Source organism: Nipponia nippon, unplaced genomic scaffold, assembly GCF_047370975.1.
Source record: "Nipponia nippon isolate SJK-2023a ecotype South Korea unplaced genomic scaffold, ASM4737097v1 scaffold_14, whole genome shotgun sequence".
Taxonomy (NCBI): domain Eukaryota; kingdom Metazoa; phylum Chordata; class Aves; order Pelecaniformes; family Threskiornithidae; genus Nipponia; species Nipponia nippon.
This window is the reverse complement of record NW_028262330.1, coordinates 8,819,526-8,839,613: the sequence shown is the minus strand read 5'-3', so window position 1 is coordinate 8,839,613 and position 20,088 is coordinate 8,819,526. Positions and strand designations below refer to the sequence as shown.

General features: G+C 40.4%; 1 protein-coding gene and 1 long non-coding RNA gene across 13 annotated transcripts; one reads left to right on the top strand and one right to left on the bottom strand.

Annotated features, from left to right (window-relative positions):
• The first annotated feature begins 1,140 nt into the window (after window positions 1-1,140).
• On the top strand, window positions 1,141-19,262 carry CEP95 (centrosomal protein 95). Of its 12 annotated transcripts, none has more exons than XM_087750984.1 (22): window positions 1,141-1,297; window positions 2,815-2,943; window positions 3,929-4,036; window positions 4,959-5,072; window positions 6,358-6,466; window positions 6,952-7,061; window positions 7,834-7,968; window positions 8,803-9,017; window positions 9,429-9,498; window positions 10,163-10,209; window positions 11,434-11,552; window positions 11,866-11,995; window positions 12,170-12,284; window positions 13,093-13,271; window positions 13,549-13,641; window positions 14,557-14,707; window positions 15,949-16,109; window positions 16,612-16,686; window positions 17,226-17,378; window positions 18,510-18,656; window positions 18,741-18,812; window positions 18,882-19,262. In XM_087750984.1, exons 1-22 carry the CDS (start codon window positions 1,276-1,278, stop codon window positions 19,056-19,058), a joined length of 2,631 nt encoding a protein of 876 aa, XP_087607110.1. In that variant the 5' UTR covers window positions 1,141-1,275; the 3' UTR covers window positions 19,059-19,262. The 12 variants fall into 12 exon arrangements, 10 of the variants coding, with proteins under 10 accessions (XP_087607110.1, XP_087607112.1, XP_087607111.1 ...); XM_087750986.1 differs by having other exon boundaries at window positions 11,863-11,995; window positions 17,256-17,378; XM_087750985.1 differs by having other exon boundaries at window positions 11,863-11,995; window positions 18,891-19,262.
• Window positions 7,975-18,484, bottom strand: LOC148056452 (uncharacterized). The gene is made up of 3 exons (XR_015703261.1): window positions 18,004-18,484; window positions 17,328-17,598; window positions 7,975-8,608 (listed from the first exon to the last, which is right to left on the bottom strand). It is a non-coding gene; the product is annotated as an uncharacterized LOC148056452 (long non-coding RNA).
• Window positions 19,263-20,088: the final 826 nt, after the last annotated feature.

Sequence of the window (20,088 nt, the reverse complement as noted above, 5' to 3'; positions counted from 1 at the left end):
TGATAGTACTGGTACGCATTTGCTTATATGCACAAAAGCTCTTTCCATTTTATTAAAGCAAGGTATGCATTTGGATTATATATGTACCAGTTATGTCCGTAGACTGTTAGAGCTAACGTTGTCACTGATGTTTACTTGCTGCCAGTCATCGTCCTTACAGTCATAACTGAGATCTCAGCTGCTTCTGCCATGCTCCGGGAGTTTAAGGATAAGGGGCACCATTACTTCTAGTTTTGCATGACTTGATGCAACATGGAAATTCCTGAATTCCTAAGGAGCATGAAATACTGTTGCTCAGTAAGGAAGATAATACACTTTCACCATCCAGTGTCTCAAAAAACCTGTATGCTAGCAGCTAGTAAGTTTCACTAGACAAAACCTTCTAAATCTTGCTTTTAATTAAGGTTCTAACGCTCCTGTCATGCACAAAAGCCATCATACGCCGCGTTTCCCAAGCAAACCTCCATCTCCTCCACCACGCCCGAACGCAAACACCGTCTCCCGTCAGCAGACACCCCCAGGCCCGGGCCTGCAAGGTCAAGTGCTGGAACCTTCCCCGCCCCACCCGCCCGCCCGCGGGCAGCCCTCTCCCCACCTCATTTTGCTTGTGAAAACGCGAACAACCGCCTCCCTCTCGGGGTGACCAAGGCGGAACCACCCCGGGCAAGGCCCCGCCGCCGCCTGACAGCCCGAGGTTTAGCACGCCGCCATTTTATGCCGCCAGCCGCCCTCAGCAGCCGAAACGCTCCCTGGCCAGCCCCCAACCCTGCCCGGGGGAGCCCGGGCCGTGGGCGAGGGGCGGGAGGCGCGGGCGGAGGGGAGGGGAGGGGAGGCCGGCGGAGCCGCCGCGACGCGGCTGAGGAGAGGGGGGGGAGCGGGGCGGGGGGGAGCGGCTGCGGCGCCCGCGCCCAGGGGCGCCCGTCACGTGACAGGCGCGCGGAGCCTGCACCAGGAAGCGGGGGAGGGGAAGGCCGCGGCCACGTGACCCGCGCTGCGGCGTGGCTTTGCGACACAGGCTCTCTTCTCCCACCCGCCCCCGTTTCCATGACGACCGGCTCCCGCCAGCCCACAACAGCCACGCCGGCGGATGATTGGACAAAACAGCGCCCGTGGGGCGGGGCCAGGGGCGGGCCCTCCCACGGCATAGGCAGGTAGGTGTCCCCGCCCCTTCCGGCGCAGCCTGCCCTATCAGCGCGGAGGACGCCGAGAGGGTCCTTTTAAATTCCCTGGGGCGGGGCTGCCCCTGGCGGCCGTTGGTGCGTGAGGCGCCGCGCCATGGGCAGCGCCGAGGAGAGAGGTAGGGGCGGCCGGGCCCCCTCAGGAGATCGCCCCTCGCCGGGGCCCCTCAGGAGATCGCCCCTCGCAGGCCGCGGGCGCCTCTCCCTCGTGATTTCGTTGATGCAGCTGGGGCTGGATCGTGGCGTGTCGCGTCGCCGCCGTCCTGCGGGGCCTGGCGGTGGGGCGGGTGCGAGTCCTGGAGCCGCAGCAGCCTTCGTGCCCTGCAGGGTGGGGGAGGCGAGGTGGAGCGCTGCCTTTTCTCTCCCCTCTACCTTGTCATTCTCCTGCTAACACCATCGCTGGCACCGTCCAGTTTATTCAGGCGTGCTTTTCCTTAAAGCTCGCTCTTGGGTTGTGGCTTTTTAAGCTCCTTATGAGCCCCCCCGCCCCGTCCCCAGTGACACTTTTAAACTGGTAAAGCTGGAGATAAACAGTAACTGAAGTTTTCCAAGTCATATAAGTCTGAAATGTGGGAGATGCTACTTTAACCTTTCATGTACCTGAAATTATTAAAATGTTAAGGTAAAGTGATTTCTGGAACTGAGTGAAGAGTAGAGCAGTGGAAAAGTAATACTCCCTGTGTACGGAAGAGTAAAAATTGTACAATTTAGTTTCTGTTGTAGCAATTGTATACTTTTCCTTCCAAAGATGACTTATCCCTTCTCTAGTAAGTTAAAGTCCTTGATAATACTTGTTAAAATACTGGTTTGTTTGCGAAAGCAACATGTAGGGTGAAAAATCCAATCTTAAGAGATCACAGACTAACAGAGATGAAGACTCGTTTTTCCAAGTTGATATTTGAACTGCGTGACAAGGAAGACGAGAGCGATACATACGCTTCAAAGCACTTTGAATTCAGGACTCAAAGTTTTGGGAAAATCAGGCTGCTTATGCACACATCTCATTGTGCTCAACATGGCATGAAGTTGGTGGGACCAGCTCCATATTCTTGTCACCCCTAAACAGCAAACTAATAAAAGTAGTCCTTGAATTGAACTTCCATGAGGAATACTTATATTAGCAGTATTGTCACTGCCTAAGAGTGTTGGAGAAACTGGGTTTGTAAAAGAGCTCATGTTTTTCAAAAAAAAAGTATATGTAATTTCTGATTCTTGATAACAGATGTATCAAAGCTTATATTGTGAAGTCCTTCAAGGTTCAGAATTCCTGGCTGTGCAGCCAGACCAAAATTTTCTTTCCATTATGTGAAAGAAAAAAAGTAATATGCCCAGCCTGTGGTACTTCAGACCCTTCAGCTCTCAAGTCCAGTTGTGCTATGACCGGGTACTTGAACAAGAGCCTGGCGTGTATCATTCCTCACTCTCCATCCATGTTTCCATCTGCAGTAAACAGGGCGTGGAGCAGAAAGCACATAACATGTTCAATATTTTGGATGACTGGCATAGCATGACTGGGATTGACCACACATGGTGGAGTCAAAGACACTTAAACGGGTTCCACCTTCCACTGCAACTAACCATGTCTTTATTTCTGTGTCTTTCAGTTCTGACATTAATATGTTTTACTTCTTAATAGATTGGGTTGATGTTGCCAATGATCTTTTAAGGAGCTGTCACATAAACCAGCACATAAAGCATCTCTCAGAATGTGGTGCTGATGTGTTTGTTCGTCTTTATGAGTCAATCTTAGGAGAAAAAGTACCAGGTGGGAATGATAATTTCTAAACCTGCTTTTTTTGTTTTGTCTCTGTATGTTTTGTAACGAACAAATTCAAGTTTGCAAAACTTATTAGAGATGTCGGGTTTTTAAAGTGTTTGTATCCTTCCAAAGACAAACACATAAGATTGTCATTCTTTAAGAAGATTTTAAGTACTATTGGCCAATTTTTTTTTTTTTACTGTTACGAATGTCAGCTATGAGGAGAGTTCACTAGTATAACTACAGCAAAACTTTTTCTATTGTAAATGAGGCCTTGAAAACCATACATAGGCACAATATCTTGGAAGGGTGTGAATTGGCTCATTTCTCTTGAAGAAGTGTCAATACTGAAGCCTGTTCTCATAAAATGCTTAATATTTACAGTCTGCTAAGAGCTAAGCTGGGATTTAACTCTGGTTTAACCCAACTCCACTTGACTTCAGTGACAACAATTAAGCAAGGGCTATACAATTATGTGTTTGTTTGCTTTATGGTAAACTATTGTGTTTGGGAAGTGTCAAGACTCCTACTTGCAGATTTTAATAGCACTGAGGTAACTAGCAGCTATTGGAGGTAGAAGTCCTGTTAAATATAAGCCCAGAACTAAAAATAATGTTGCTCCCAATTAAGTCGAATACATTGCAGTCCAACTAGTCTCTGACAGGGGAGACCTTAACACAAACTGCAGTTCCAATGTAACGATCTGAACTAGATGTGTGTGCTGGGAGCGAAGGAGGAAGAATACTTTAGTAGTCCCTATTCTTGAATTGAATACTTTAGCTGATAAAATCCCCACATCTTCCAGGGGATGTTCTAAGTTTGTACTCAGTATTTATAAAAGATTTCATACGACCGTACGATATTTGGGCTTTTCACCAAGTACACGAGGCACTGAAAAAACACTAACTTGTAAGTGAAAGTAGTTTAGTCAAAACATCTGCAATAAACTATGCATTTAGATAGCCTAAAATCTATTATTTATTTTAAACAGATTTCATAGCTGCTCCTAGAAGCCAAGAGGATGATGCACATAATGTACAAGCAGTAATAGATTCCCTGGCATTGGACTATTTGCAGGTCAGCTTGTCGCACATCACTGGTAAGTACTCATTTTAATGTAGACAAAGACCAGCTGAATACCTGTGTGGTTGAAGCTGAACGTTTTGTGAGAACCATATGTTATAAAGCATACTTTCATACTTGCATGAAAGGTGTTTTTCCTGCAGCGAATGTCATCAAAACACTGGACCCCTGTCTTGGACATCAGGTTATAAATTTAAACAGCAAGCAGAGAATAAATAAGAGGCGCCTTGTATGACACAGACCTGTAAGAAATGTTGACGTTAACAATCAATTGTACTTCACTTGTTTGCTAAAGTGTTCCTTGAAGTCTGTTACTGGCTCAATATTTTTCTGTATACAGTTAAAGCTTGGAGACTGGCTTTTAAAACATGAGCCTTGAATTTCAAACTTGTTATTGAATTTTTAAAAGTTGCCGAGTAAAGACTTGAACCATGTTATGTCTGTCCTTTGTACACAGATAATAGCTTTCATTGAGTATTTGTATGTATAGTCTCACATAATATAGCCTGCAAAGAATGAAAACTGCTTGCTTGATATAAGTATCTCTTTCTAATTTGGTACCTATACAGTATGGCTGGTATTTCTAATCCTGCCTGCTAGTCCATAGCCTTGGTTCATGCTGTAGCTAGTATGTATAAGAAAATATTAAAAGCCAACTATCCCTGAAAATATCCCTGATTTTTTTTTTTTTTTTTTTGGTGGAAGTAGGTATAGCATCAATAAACTTTCACTTACTAGAACTGAAAATAGGCAACTTTAGGAAACTTTTAAGATACCTTAAGCTTACGTATGTAGCCATAAATGAGTGACCAGTTGTCTCCTGAGCTGCCACCTTCACAAGAATTTCCAAGCACTCTTCTCCAGAAAACTCCTGCTTTTTGAGAATTTTTCTTCTGTGAAGTACTAATTATTAATATGTGGCAGTACCTTCTCTTAAGGTGAGAACATTGTGAAAGGAGAAGGGGAATCTATCAGAAACCTCCTCGAAATATTTGATGGTTTGTTAGAGTATCTTACAGAAGAAGTCAGTGAATCTTCTTCTCAGAATGGAGGTGAGTAGACAGATATTCTAGTTTAAGGTATTATGTTCTGCTAGTACTATATTATGGACAGCTTACTTTTTCTGTTTGTCTGCTATGAAGTTAGCTTGCTGAGGGCTTAGGTTCTCATGACCATAGTTCTTGGTGCTCAGGGATGGAATACAGCTCCCATAATAGGTAAAAACTGTTTCTTTGCTGTTCTCTTCTCTAGCAGCTATAGGGAATGGTATCCATTGGAAGCTGTAAGCTTTGTGCAACCTTTTTTTGGGGATACCCAAGGTGTTTCCAATGGAACAAAGACTTATTTTGTGGTTTTGCCTTATTTATAACCTTGACAATGCAGAAGAGGAGAAAGACTGAAACTGACCATGGGGGGAGGAAATTTCAGTGGCCAAACTGAGTATTTACATTCCTTATTTTCATAAACAATAATGATAAAATAGATAATGTATTTTCCCCAAAACTTGTTAAAAGGCAAGAATTGGAGAACATAATCTTTCTGCTTCATTGTTGTGGCAGAAGCCTACTCTAGACAATTCATCCCCTGTTAGTATGTTGCTTTTCAACTTGTAAGTCAAATGATTTATGGTTAGGATTCAGGGAGGGAAATGTTGAGTTTAACTGGAACAGTGAGCAACATCCCTTTTATGTACTAGGAGACAAACAGGCAGATGACTTAAGCTTTCCTGCGAAGTGGGTCTTGGAAGCAGATCCAGAGCAGGGGCTATTTTGAGAAAAATGCTAAACAGGGGAAGAGAACCTACTCAGCCCTTCAGGGGCATCATCGTTACTACAGACTGAGTACTGGTCTTCCTATCTTAAAGCTGATAAGAACTGTCACCACTGGCTGTTGCACCCTGCGAGTGAAGGGGAGAGCACTTGGTGGCTGAGGCAGTTGCCTCCTGTTCTGTTTCACTGTGAATGGCAGAAAGAGAGCAGTAGCAGTTTTCAGTGCCTGTACTTCTGCTGTTCCCTTCTCTCAGACTGCCAGTGCTGCTACCCAATAGGTTTTAGTGGCTCCAGTTTTCTAGTTATAAGCACAGGATTTAATTCTTTTGAGGAAGAAGAAAGGTGTTATTTATAGTTGAAACAACAGGGTATATGATAGCTGTATTGCTTTTCAAAACTTATTGTAACAGTTGCCTTCCCCTCAAAGGGGGTGCATTACATGTCATCACTTTAGATATCATCATTATAATGTTTTATTACACTTAAACTGTTTTGATGATATTGGCAATAATACCTCTAAGTTAATAGGTAGTTTTCCTGAAAATAATTGCCTCTTCATTATTAACAGATGAGGCAAATGCGCTATCCAATAATGAAATTCAAATTGCATCTCAAGAGCAGCTGGAAAGCAATGCTGGTCAATGTACGCAACCTTCAATATTCTCATCAGTTGAAGGGTAAGAACAGTTCTGAATATTTGCATTGACATAGTGATTGACTATCTCTTTGTGTATCTGTAGAGAAACTAGTAGGTTTTTAATAGTATGCAAGTAGGAAACATACCGATTACCTATGTCAAATGGAATGTGAGGTAACTTTCTCCTTAAGTTGGGCAGCAAGAGGGCTAAAATTAGATCCAGAACTTTTTTGCTCTTGAAGAGTGCTGATGGCATTTTGTTTCCCTTAAGTTTACTTTACATGTGGAATGAAACAAGTTGAAAACTTTGTCTCAGTTTTAAATGACTGTATTTTAGTTAAACCGCATTCAATTTGTCTTCGTGACCTCTGCATTGATTTGTTTTGTAGAAGCTGGTCTCTTACGTCCTACACTGTAATAGCCAGCTACCTGAAGTAGAGTTGCCACTCTTCTGCAGCTCCATCTTGTGGACTGAAGGGGCAAAGACTTTAGAGTAAATATTCTACGGCTTTATATTTCTCTTAGGTCCCAGTCAGAATTTTTTGTTCCATCTGGTGATGGAGATGGATCAGAATCTACCAGTGAATTAATTAGACTTGGAGATACTGCTCATTCATTTTCCAAGAGAGAGGAAGGTGAGTTTGGGTGAAAAAAAATTTAAGACTACTCTGTAGTAACATTTCTAGGCTTTTTTTTGTTGTTTCTTTTTTTAAAGTTCTTTCAGACAAATACTTTGTTTTAAACTCTTATTTAATGAACCCCCCCCACCCCAAAAAACCCAACCCACAATAAGCAAACGTACCTGTAGTTGATCTTGCTGAAGTTAAACTGTAGATTTCCTAAAGTAAGTATTCCGGACGCTGTTTTTCATGGCTCCTGAGCGACATTATTTGGATAAAGGCTTGTTGTTTGACTTCTAATTCGGTTCTCCTTACAAAGGCATTTTATTTTGTTCAATAGAATAAGAGATTTCTGAAGCCTTTACTTTATTTCATTTACTGCAGTGCAAAATGTATTATTTAAGACTGTAAAAAGACTAGTAAGTTCATTTTTAAGAACACTTGTTAGGAGTATGTGCCACTTAAAAACGTTATGGGTGGCGCTGGAACAAATAATGTGCGGACTACTTAAATGGAGTCCATTCCTCTTTCCTGTGTTCCTATAAGAATATTCCTGTTCTTATTGGTGATTAATCTCTCCAAGTAGAGGCATAAAGAAATATTATGAATTATGACATTTTTATTTAGTAGAATTACAAGTAAAAATTTAACAGAATTATTTTGATCATAGTATGGATTGCTAACACCAAGTTATTAACATACCAAACATGAAAATTGTCCATCTAAACAGTTTGTAGCAAGATGCTTTATAGTTCTTAATTTAATCTTTTCCAAATACCACTTCTAGAATTCCAGTTGCCTGAACTGTTACCAGCAGAAAAGGACAAGGGGGTGGAAGAATCTAAAAACTTGGAGGCTATTGCACCATTACCTAGACAGTTCTCTGAAACGGAAAGGGCCGTTGTAAAGGAAAAGAAAGATGGTGAGTAGTCATTCTTCTGATAGCTAATCTACCTGACTTTTGACTAAGGGGTGTTAGGTACTAAGGTACTGTAGAAGAGAACCTTAGTCATGGATGGAAACGCTTTAGCTGTATTTTGAAATAAATAAATCCTTTTAAGAAAATTTATATTTTAGTGTCCCAGAGAATGCAAACTCCGTTATCTGGGGTATTTCTGCTTAGCTAGGATTCAGCTTCAGCTAGTTTTGTTTCTTTTTTCCTTTTGTGGTTCAATAAGCAAAATACTAAAAGTAAAAACTCCATGTGGAAGATCCTAGCATCCAAAATCGTGTTCTCAAGGGGGCTTTCATGGATAGATTGTGTATTGGGTGAATCATTCGGGCAGGTGGCAGCCATCTTCTCCAAGGGTCCCTGGCTGCTGCTGACTATGGCTCTGTCATTGCTTGGAATTCCTGCATGTGAGCAGGCATGCCCCAGCATGTGTCTAAAATGACTGTGGGGAAAGTAACAGCAAATCGAAAGCTATTTAGTGTGTATGCACATAGCTACACCCATGCAGTATGGGAGCAGTATATTCATATACATATATATATATACAGTCATGAAAAACTTGGTGCTCTTAGGAAAGTAGTGAGACAGGGAGGGGCTGCAGTATGTATCTCTGTAAACAGAAGAAAAATAACATCGTAAGGCATAAAAATATTACAGTACTGTTCTATGCAATCCAACAAAGATGGTAGTGAACATGAGATATTTCGATACTTCCATCTAATTTGTATGGAGAATATACAAAACTAACATTCTGCTTTCACAGATAAGACTTAAAATTCAAGTTCTTCATATTTCTCTCTTAAGGATCAATGGAGCCTGTTCATGCTACAGAACCTCAAAAAGAGAGTTTGAGTGCCAGTGCTACAAAACTTGGGGAGCCTATACAGCAAGCTATTCCTTTGCTACCACCATTTCAGCCTTCAGAACCCAGACCTCATTATCCTGGATGGAGAGATTATCAGAGCGCAGGCAGGCAGGCAGCAACTTTGGCTAATAGTGAAAGAGTGAAAATTCCTACTGTAAGTAAAAACCTATCCTTCTTTTTTTTTTTTTTTTAAGTAATCAGTACTGCTTTCGTTTTAAAACCTTCTCGTATACTTGCAGAATGGGAGTAGTTGGTCTCTGAAGAACGCTTCTGAATGTGTCAGATTTTCAGTTTAAAGAATTTGGGATTGTGGATTCATTCTTCACTGAGTGTCCAGAGAAGAAATTAATTTGAGGGATGTGTTTGTTTTATACACATATACGTACACATCTCCATAATCAATGTAACTGCACAGTTTACAGTATAGTAAGCAAAATAATTATAGCGTAGTTTTATTTATCTATAAAAGCAGCATTGATTTCCATATGCAGACAAACCTAATGTATGACCTTCCTGTCAACACTCTCCTGTGAATTTGTAGAAAACATGTTGCTTTTTATTTCAGCTTGGAAAGTCACTTACACAAAAATCTGAAGATGTTTCTGGTAGTCTTCCTCTATCAAGGAAAATCCCTGGTGAGAGAGAATTTTGCTTCCTATAGGGTAACTCTTAAGTGTCAAACGTTGCATTTATTTTTATTGGCACTACAAGAAACATGGTTTTGAAACTACTAGTGCATTTTTTTAAATTTGGCCACAAGTTCATATTTCTATCTCTGTTTTATAGAGAAACAAAAGTAGGTTGCTTTTGAGCTGTTCACTGTGCTGGAGACAAAGAATCTGTGTCCCCAGTTCAACTCCTTTCTTAGTTAATCCAGTTAGGATGCACCTATACTACAGAAATCTCTTCTAGCAGATAACTCCCATGGCTGAGCTTATTCTGAGCAGAGAAACATGGACCAAACAAGCCAGTTTCGACTCTAGGAAAAAGCCATTAACTGCTATTGTAGAAAAGGTCTAGAAGCTAGTTTTCAGTACTTATTTTCTCTGTTGCCTGGGAAATGCTGCTTACCTTTCTAGTTTCCATAGCATTCCCATGACACTGAACATTCAAAACTTGTGAAATTACAAAAATGAATGTCACAACTGTGTTAGCACAGTTGCTTTGTCATTCTGTTCTCTTTGAATAATTTGATTCCAAAGGCCATGGATCACATCTTGTTTTACTTCTTCCCCACATGAGTAGGCACAGTGCAGTCTATACCCTCAACTAACACTTATCTGTCATCTGCTTCTGCAGTGGGAGACAAGGTGGTATCAAATGATGCTGAGGACAATGTGGCAAAGGTAGATGTTGCATCTTTACATTATTTGTGGAAGTTCAGTCAATATTTTTGGATTTCTGCTTACCTGACACCTTGTGGCACTTCTGGGCTTTTTTCAAACCTGCTTTTGACTTGCTTTCTTCAATATACAATCAGTGATGCAATGTTGTTAGACTATGACTATGTGCAGTTTATAAGTCACGTCAGTTCTTTCTGGAGGTGTTTGCTCCAAGTATAAGTGCCACTACCTATAGAGTTCTAATTTATCACAACCAACCAGTTACTAGTTATCTTGGTTTTAATCAAAGATGTATAAAACACAAGAGTGCAGTCATGTCCTTTCTCTGAAGTGTATCAGTATTCTAAATTAGTAAGAATTTTGGTTTTCTGGGGTTGTTCAGACTCCAATAAAATTCAGATTTTGCTCCCTTCTTAAAGATCACTGAACTGCCTGGCTATATTCTTTCATTTTATTTCCTTGGATTGTCCTTTGCTTTTCAAAAACTGAATAATGCAAAACCCACAAATTGATCAGCAGATGCCATTCTGTGCTTGTAGAAACATGTCTGTATAGGAAGCTCCTTGCTCTGGAAAACACTTTTTTTGCCTTCTGCAACCACAAGAGGTACTCACAGACTTCATTTGTTCCAATAGTTTCAACAGCCTTTACTTCTACATTGTCTGTTTAAAACATTGTCCCTGTTTAAAACTCATTTTCAATTGGCGTATTTGCAAGTATGTGCATGCCAACTCCGAATTACTCCTGTTCGAACAGATAAGGTACCAGGCAGTACTAAGCAGCGTAACTACATGGCACAAGGATGTAAGTGTTTTCTTTTTGTTTGCTGTGAACTGCAGCTTAGTCCGTACTCAGTGAGGTTCAGCTTACTCGCATTACTTGGCATTAGTCCCAGGCTAATGCAGTAGTATGCAGGGATACTCATGTAACAGCCTAGACCTTGTTCTTCTGATTCAGTTGTTTAGCTGTAGATGATTCTTGAACTGATCATCTATATTTTTGCTAGTCTATTTTTTTAAACATCTAATTCTGTAAAGCACACTATCTGCAGTCAGGGACCTGGACACATAACTACTTTTTTACATATATATACATAAAAAAACCATAGGGTTTGAGGTGGTTCTCCTATAAAAGCTGTTGTAGGATCTCTCTGCTTGCATGATCTAAGGTATTTCTGAGCTTTACTGTGAAGATCTTAATATAATCTTAATTTACTAATTTTCCTAGGTTCCCTGGGTACACAGGACTTCATCTGCTTCCTCTTTACATGAAAAACTCTCACTATGTGCTGAACAAATAACACAAACTCCAAGACCTGAATCTAGATATCTGCCTAGAAAGACAAGGCAAGTTCAGTTTTTTTTGGTACTGAGCCAAGCTAGCGCTTTCATACACATGGCCACCCAGGGCCCACCCTACTCCCTTTAAAATAAGATCTCTTCCTTGGCTGCATGACAGTGAAAGATTAATTTTAATAGATTTCCTGTTTCTCCTGACATATATGCTTTTTCTTAAATATAGTTATAGGCATTTACACATTCAGCTTCTACTTAATCCTATAAAAATGTGCGCACGCAAAAAGCGAACTGGAATTGTATGATGTAATGCTTATCTTCAAGGTTTTAGAATAGAAATGAAATCTGTTTTCTGTTTTAGCAGATATGAAAATTCTACCACAGATTCACTTGAAGAGTGCCTTTCCCACAGAACAACAAAGGAAAAGCTATCTGAGCAAGAGCTTCATGAAGTGTCAGAAAAATTCTCTCGCAGGTTAAATGAACTAGATTTAGTAAGTGAAATCTATTCTTTGTTGTATCTGAGTGAGCTAGCCTTAGTAATGATAGTGGAGAGAACCAGAATAGGAATTTAACACACATGAGAAGGAAATCTGCAACACCTGCCTTTAGACAGTTCTAAATTTTGAATTAAGTATTGAACCTGACCCCCCCAATCTATCCAACAGATGTTAAAGAGAGCTTTGGGTGGGCCCGCCAGAGAAGAAGAGTTGACAGATGAAGACACCCTGTCTCAGCACAGTGACAGTGTCATGGATTATCGCCGAAGGAAAGCTGAACGAGGTAACAATTCTTATGCCACTTGCGTATTAGGATGGAAAGGAATATAAAAAAAAAATCCTTCTCATGTAGAGCTGATACACTGACCTACTCATAGTTAGTTACTAAGTTTTCTATTGCTAGTTCACTTATATTTTGTCTTAGATGCAAACCTGAGCAACAGTAACAATTACAATTAAGTTTCCATTTAACACTTAAATAGCTATGGTAAAACCTTACTAAAAATACAAGGCAAACACAGCTGCAGTAAAAAATGTACAGAAAGTGGAGGAAAGGAGAGAAAGCATGCTCATTGATAGGACTGTGATTCTAAAATGAGGGCCTATTCACAATACACTTCCCTGCAGGTTCTTCTGTGCTGAACACAGCATCCAGGTGTCTTACAAACATTGTGCAGTGTGTGTCTTGGTAGCAGTATGATGAAGTAACCACCCTGCACGTACACCAGGCTATAAAACTATCGTATAGCTTGATCTAATCCACATCCACAATGTTATATTGCAAGATGGAGCTGTTTGTGACCCTGGCCTAAAGACAGTCTCTCACCTTGAGCTACCTTCAGTTGTCTTTGCTGCTTTTTCCTTTCCCATCTTGAATATCTCCTGGCACCTTTGCTATTATATAAGCCCCAAAATTTGTGATTTGGGGCAGGGATAATTCTAAAGGCAAAGGCTTTAGCTTTTTATGAATAAACTTTTTGACTCTTATGCTGTATGGTTTTGATTTGTTTTGCTTTTTCCTTACGTTTGGCTGGAGGGTTTTATTTTTTTTGTTTCAAGTTAGATACTCGATGAATTACCTTTTCTTACAGACACACCACATCTAAGGTACCCAAGCAGGCCACGATCCCTTTCTCCATCCTCACCTTCATCTCCGCATCAACTCTTTTCTGAGTTGGAAGATAAACTTTGCAGCAATGGAACAGGCCAAATAACGAAACTACGCAGCCAGTTGCAAAAAGAAAGGGATGAAAGAACAAAAAGAGCAAAGGTAATTTCTAGGTTAGACCTATTGGTCATTCTAACCAAGTTATACTAAAAGCATTAAAACTGAATGCTCTTACTTCATGGGGGCATCTGGCCTACTTTAGTAATTTTGTACTGTTGTAGCTGTAGACTGCTGAGGAAAAGACTTAAACCCCAAATTTTGCAAAAAAGAGAGTTTAAAGTGGAAGAAGCTACTTTGACCCATACACCAAACAAGTTAATGAGGTGGTCACATGGACTGCATATTTTCTCTGAAAACTTCTCTTATTTTTATTTTCTAGATGGTCACTAAAGCTTATGAAGATGAACTAAGAATTTATGAAGCTAGGGAGAGGCTTAGACTTTCCAAGCTCAGAGAAGTTATCAAGGAAATGGTATGTGATGCACTATGGTTATTGTTGGTTGTATTTTTTGTTTTGTTTTAAATACATCTAGATGATCTGTCCAGACACTGGATATGTCTTTTGGGTACAAAAACTCCCTGACTTCCAGTGTCATAATTACAGCACTGTGTACTACTAAAGTAGTAAACAGAAGGACAGCTTTTCCTGAGATGGGTAGAACCGAGAGACAAGTAGTTTTAGAAGTTTCAGCACTTCTATGTATTTAGAATAATACCTGTTCTTACGGGTAACTTAACTGCCATGCTTTTCACATGAAGTGGTAACTTAAAGACACTTGGATTTAAAGAATTAAAGCTAAGTGAGCAAGCAGATAGCTTCCATAGACTGGCCTAAACTTCTCCACAGATGGGCACTTCACACAGACACACACATCCCCAACAGCCAGGTTAATAAGGTTGGAGGCCCCATACACGGTAGGCAATATGCTTAATATTGTCATAGTCTTTTTTTTAACTACTCTAGAAGTTGGGTTTGTGCAAGGATGATTCTCCAATGTTATGAATATGGCAAAGGGGTTTTTGCTACTTTCTTACATACCACCGGAACAGCAAAGAACCTAAGCTGAAAAGCTCTGTCATACCGATGTCATACCAAGGTGGGCTGCACTGGCCCTTTCCACCACCTTTGCGGAAGCAGTCCATAGGCTGCTGCAGTAGTGTTAAGTGCTGCAAAAGAGCTGAGCTTATGCAATAGTGAGATTTAACCTTTATTTGAACCCTGACCTGCATTTGGTAAATTCTGGCCTTCTGGAGAATCCAATTCAATATGTCCAAATTTTCATTCTAAAGTTTCAAAGACATTTAAGTTCTGATGTCCAAACTATGTGATCTATCAGTCTTTCCCTTCTCATACCTGTTCTCCATCTGTTTTACATCTGCTCCTAAGGAACAAGAATACAAAGAAAACATCTTTAAAGAACCTCCAAAAATGCCTCAGCCAGTGAAAGTTTATTCTAGAAAAACCACACCTCGGAATCCCAAATACAGCCAGTGGATTCCAAAACGAGCGACTGTGAAGCCAAAGAAAGCAGCTTCAAGTAAGAACTGCAAAACTATACTTGGTGGAAAACTGGCATCTTTTGAAAGCATGTGTTGAACTCCAAGAATAAAGGCATCAGGCCAACATATACCAGTCAGCTCTAGCATTTTCCCCCTCTTATGACCTCTATATGTCTGGATTTTTGTTAGGGAAGATAATGCTTTAAGTAAATGTAAACCACCAATGCACAATCAAAACTGTGACCCACTTGCTACCTCCTTAAAATCCCTTGGATTATTTTCAAGGCTCGTTTCCATTACTGCTACTCCCGTGCTTGCTCCACTATAGTCTGAGCTCAAGGTTTGGTGTTTTGTTTTTTTTTTTTCCTGAGCATGTGTCAGATTTAAAATTGGGCCCTTAGCTTGAGTGGGCTGGTGCTGAGCCACGTACAAGTAACAGAGCGGAATCTGTCAACTGCTATCATCTTCCTTTCAAGACCCTGCCATGGCGGCGTTGATATTGCCACTGGTTTTGCTGAGCAAGTGACGCTCCAGAACAGCCAACAGGCAAATAAATCACAGGCTCAGTTTTGGTAAACGGCATTGTGCGTGCTTGTGTATAAGATCATGGTATAATCCCCTACATATCTGAGTGTTGCTCAGGTACGCTGACTTCCCCCCCGACCCCCTCCAGTCTTTAAAGGGCATATACTTGGTTAATACCCATTTGTTTCATCTCCCCATCATCTTTTCCTGCCAGAAAGATCAAAGATGTAATGGGAATGAGCTGGTTGCAAACCAGTTTATTTTTCACCTGTTTACTTGACCTGGATCTGTCACTACTGCTGCTATATTAGCATTATTTTATTATTAGCCAGTGAGAGAGAGAAAGATAAAGAAACCACTGGTTATTGATGGTCAGAGCCATTTGAAGAAAGAAGGGGACACCTGTCTTCATTGGATGTGATGGTGGGAGGGAAATAACGCCTGAGCTATAAAAGCAATTCTTCAGCAGGGCAGGGGAGGGGGGGGAACAACCAACAAAAACAAAAAAACCCAAACAAAACCCACAAAAAAGCCCCAATAAAAACTTAGGATTAGATTACTTTCTCCGCTGCTGTACTGACAGAGTGATGTTATGTCCTGCTGGGTTTAGCTCGACATCATAACAGCAGCATGGTACTCGTATATAGTGTTCAATCTAAAACATTTCATAACCTAGGCTGACGCTGTCTGGAAGAATTTACCACTAAATGTATTCTCCAGGAATTTATTGCTTACATCTGTCTTTACCTTGTAGTGAAAGTAAGAGATGATGACCTCCTATTTCAGCTACTGGAAGAGTTTCCCCACCTGCGTATTTCCCACCATACCATGAATAAAATGTGGCAGCAGCAGCTTGCACATACTGAACAACTTAAGGCAGCTTCTGGCAGAACTAGACCAAAACTCCAAAACGAAGTGAGCATTCTTATTCTTACCTTCTAAGTATCAGCAGGCATAGTACCTCTGACAGAACATAGCAGTCATCAGTTTGTATTGCGTAATAAAATCATAATAAAATCATCCTGACTCTTTGTATGCAGCACAGAAAGGGTGCCTGCACATCCAAAGCACAGTATGAGAGGATGGGTATCTGAGCTTGGGATGTACACATCTAGACACGTGGGTTCAACTTTTATCAGCCACTTGAATATAATGTTCATTTTTTATACTAGCTTATGTAATGCTGCCTAGGATTGCTATTGCTTTTTTAAAAGCATTTTGTAGTTTCAAGTGCTAGTTCTGAACAGTTTTTTAGTTTAAAAGTTAGTTACGAGATACCAAAGTTGATTAACTTATACATGTTAACTCTCAACATAAAAAAAACAAAACATAGCAGAGGGGCAGTGTTTAAAACTCCTACACACAATGGTCTGTCCTGCAGAATGATGGAAGTAATTAGCTTTTTTTAAACCTCCAGGTTCAACAAGCCTTGAAGAAGCACGAGCTGCTTTTTGCAATTATTAAAAAAGATCGAGACCATAAGAAGAGACTGGTATGTTCTTTGAAGGATGTTTGTTATGTAATACAAAATGTCACGTTGAGCTAGCTAGAACGCGTATTCCCTGGTCCATGAAAGGGGCTTTTTGCCTTGCAACAATTTTATTCCTTTACAATTCCTAATTATATACTAATTATATTAGCTGTGGTCTCAAATGCCATGTAATCTGTTTGCTGTGTGGCTACTGAGGTTGTGGGAATGGAATATTATCATTACGCTGCACTGTTACTTTAAAAGTGCAAACAAATTCTAAGAATGTGCCAGGAGAGGACACTTCAGGCTCCTGGTGTTGCTGGTAAAAACACCAGCTACCATGGCAGTGCTGACTCCTTAATTATATAGTGCTCTTGATGGCACCACTTTGCTAAATCAGTGGTGACTAAAGCTTTAAACCATAAATGCAGTGTATAATTAGGGTAGGGAGAAAGTCCTTAGTAAAGGACCCTATTTATTTAGCAATGATTAACAAAGCTTTGCCCGCAGCAATATCTATTGGAAGCCCAGTGGTCTTACAGCTACTGTTCTCCATTTAGCAAGAACTTAAGCAACGTATCTGCCGACAGAAACGGGCTCAGAATAAAGTGAAAGAGAAACGCCAGCAAATTGCTCGAGCCAGGAAATATTATGAAGATTACCGGGTTCAGTTGCGTGCCAAGATGATGCGGGCTAGGACACGGGAGGAAAGGGTGAGTACAAGATGTCTTGCTCTGCAAGCGTAGAATTCTTTTTTTGTTTGGACCCCAGTGCTGAGGACCCATAGTCCGGTAGTTCAAGTAACGGTACAAGTAGATAGAGAGCGAGTGAAGTGAACAGGACATAGGAGCCAGGATTAAATGGCCGGTCAGTCAGGGCCACAGACAAAAAGGTTCCTTCTTTGGAAACACTGATACAGGTCAGGGCAAACCGCTGTAAAACAAGAAAGGATGCTTTATGGGGTTAAGAGAAAGAGAGGAAGGGTGAAGTATCAGTATGGAAAAACAGGGCTGGTAACATGAGGAATTGGGGAAATGAGTTTTCAGAAACAGTAGGATTAAGCAGTTGTTCCTATAGTTACTATCCAAAGAAAACAACCTAAATCTCCAGTTAAGGAAACTGATCAAAAAGACAGCTTTGTTATTCAGTTCTGTTTGTTAAACAAAGCAGACTTTTTGACAGATATGATCTCTAATTAGGGCTGGACATCAGAGCTAAGGAAAGCTACAGGTAGAGTTATTACACTTTGAGAACTGTGTATCCACTCTTGTACCTTTTAAAATAAAAGCCTAGAAGTTTAGCGCATAATCCACTATTAGTGATTTGAGAACTGTTTACCTCAAGCTGCACAGCACTGTAGCTGGTACACTATGTATTATATACTATACAATGTTGAGTTCGTTTGTATACGTGGAAAGCCCAAGTACAGGCTGGATTTCCTGCTATTGCAAGTCTGGATGAAGGTCCTGAAGTTAGATGACAGAATGCAGGGTGGGCTGTAAATCGCAGTGCATGTTCAAAGACCCCGGCTTGCATTGTTGGTTTGTCTGAAATAATTTTAAAAATGTAATGTGCATTTGCTGTTCTATCCCCTTTCTTAGTCATATGACTAAACTGACATGAAAAATTTATTTTATCTATCAGAATTTCAGCTAAATGAGTAGTACAACTACAGTTCAGCTGTATCAGTACCGCCATAGATACATAACTGTACTTTTTCATGGGCAATAACCTATCTTCATATGATCACCCTTCCGTCAGGAGATAAAGCAGCTGAAAAATGTAAATGTATACTTAAAATTTTCCCAGAAACTTTTAGGTTTGCTTCTTTTAATTGCTGGCAGATATTTAAAAACTTATTTGAAGAAGGCTTAGAAATTCAGAAGCAAAGACTGAAGGACCTGAGAGCGTATGCTCAGGAGAAGCGTGCTGAGCAAAGGAGAGAGCACCAAAATGAGTTGGAGTCTATGGAGAACTATTACAAAGATCAGGTAAAGCTTAATCTGCAAAGGCAATACTTTTTAGAGTAAAAGTCTGTCTTTAATTGGTTCAACTCAAACATGTGTTATGCTTAGTTTTCCATGCTAGCAGAAGCTTTATCTCAAGAACACCAAGAAATCCAAACCAGAGAGAAAGCACAAGCACAAGTAAGTGTTTTTAATTTTGTGTAAATATCTTTTCTTTAGTGCTGTGGCTGATGTCTGCATTTCCTTTAGATGCTACAGAAAACAAAGAGAGAATTGAGATCGAGGATGGAAAAGGAAATCCAGCAACTGCAAGCAGCAATAATGCGAAGTGACGATGACACCTTTTTTCAAGAACTAGAAGCAGACAGACTGAAATCTAGGCTTCAGATGGCTTCCTTTCAGTATAGCAAAAGCCATTTCTTATAAGACTTACAGTAAATATTGCCGCAGTTCTCTCTGGCTAAGGTGGTGAGAATCTTTGAGGGCTGCTGTAACAGGAAGATGGTGTGTGGCTGTTTTTCTCTAGAATATCTGGTCTGTCATTCTGAGATGTCAGCGGTGTAGCTGCTGGTATCTGGGATCTCTACAGCACTTTTATGATCACCAATAAAGTTTTTAAACTACTTTCTACCTTCTTAGCAAGGCTGAGAGAATGCCGAGCTCCACACAAAGGAAGCGGGATGAAGTCAGTGTGCTCTAGTGAAGTTATCTTAGTGGAACAGTTGGATGCTAAGCCTCCTCTACACCTCTGCTGGTTCTTATTGCTGGAGTTGCAAAGCTACATAACACCAGTAGCCAGAAATTACTGGAGCGGAAAGCTTGCAAAGAACAAGTAGATCTTTAAAAGAACATGCGTGGTTCAAGTTTCCTTTGGAAGGACCAGTTAGAGAGTACCTGCAAGAAACCCGATACAAATATCCATAATTTTAATATATTAAGCAAGGGAGGGCTACTTATTCTACACAGTACTATGTTTGCCGTTTGGGTGGTGCTGGTTGTTAATTGCAAAGCATATAAAGTACTACTTCCTATGCTACAACTGTGTTGGAAACAGTAGTTTGAAATAGAAAACAATGAAAGTTCTTCTAAAGCAGTAAAATAGAAGCTTCTGCAAGAACTGAAACATGGGAAGGACCCGTGGGCAGCATTCCTAATTATTTTCAACAGGGGTGTAATAATAGGTGTATGTTCTGTTGGTGTTTCTGTAGGTGTTGGATTTCACACATGGTTTTCAAAACTACATAAACCCACATGTAAACAGCAAAGTTTTGTTTCAATTGATGTGTTTCAAAAGGGAGTCACAGTAATGCTATACACAAATAGACAAGCAATAACAAGTTTGGTAGTTTACCATGTTTGGTCTTAGAAGCAGGTTATTTGGACAAAAGTTTTGTAAGGGTACTTGTATTTAGTACCTGTTTAGTTTTTTTAGGGAGTAGTAGATTAGTCCTAGTTC

Coding starts and splice junctions, on each gene's coding strand:
- CEP95 (XM_087750993.1), top strand. CDS start 1,276: ATGGGCAGCGCCGAGGAGAGAG. Junction 16,687..17,225: donor GAGACCATAAGAAGAGACTG/GTATGTTCTTTG, acceptor TTCTCCATTTAG/CAAGAACTTAAGCAACGTAT. Junction 18,813..18,881: donor GAGAGAAAGCACAAGCACAA/GTAAGTGTTTTT, acceptor CATTTCCTTTAG/ATGCTACAGAAAACAAAGAG.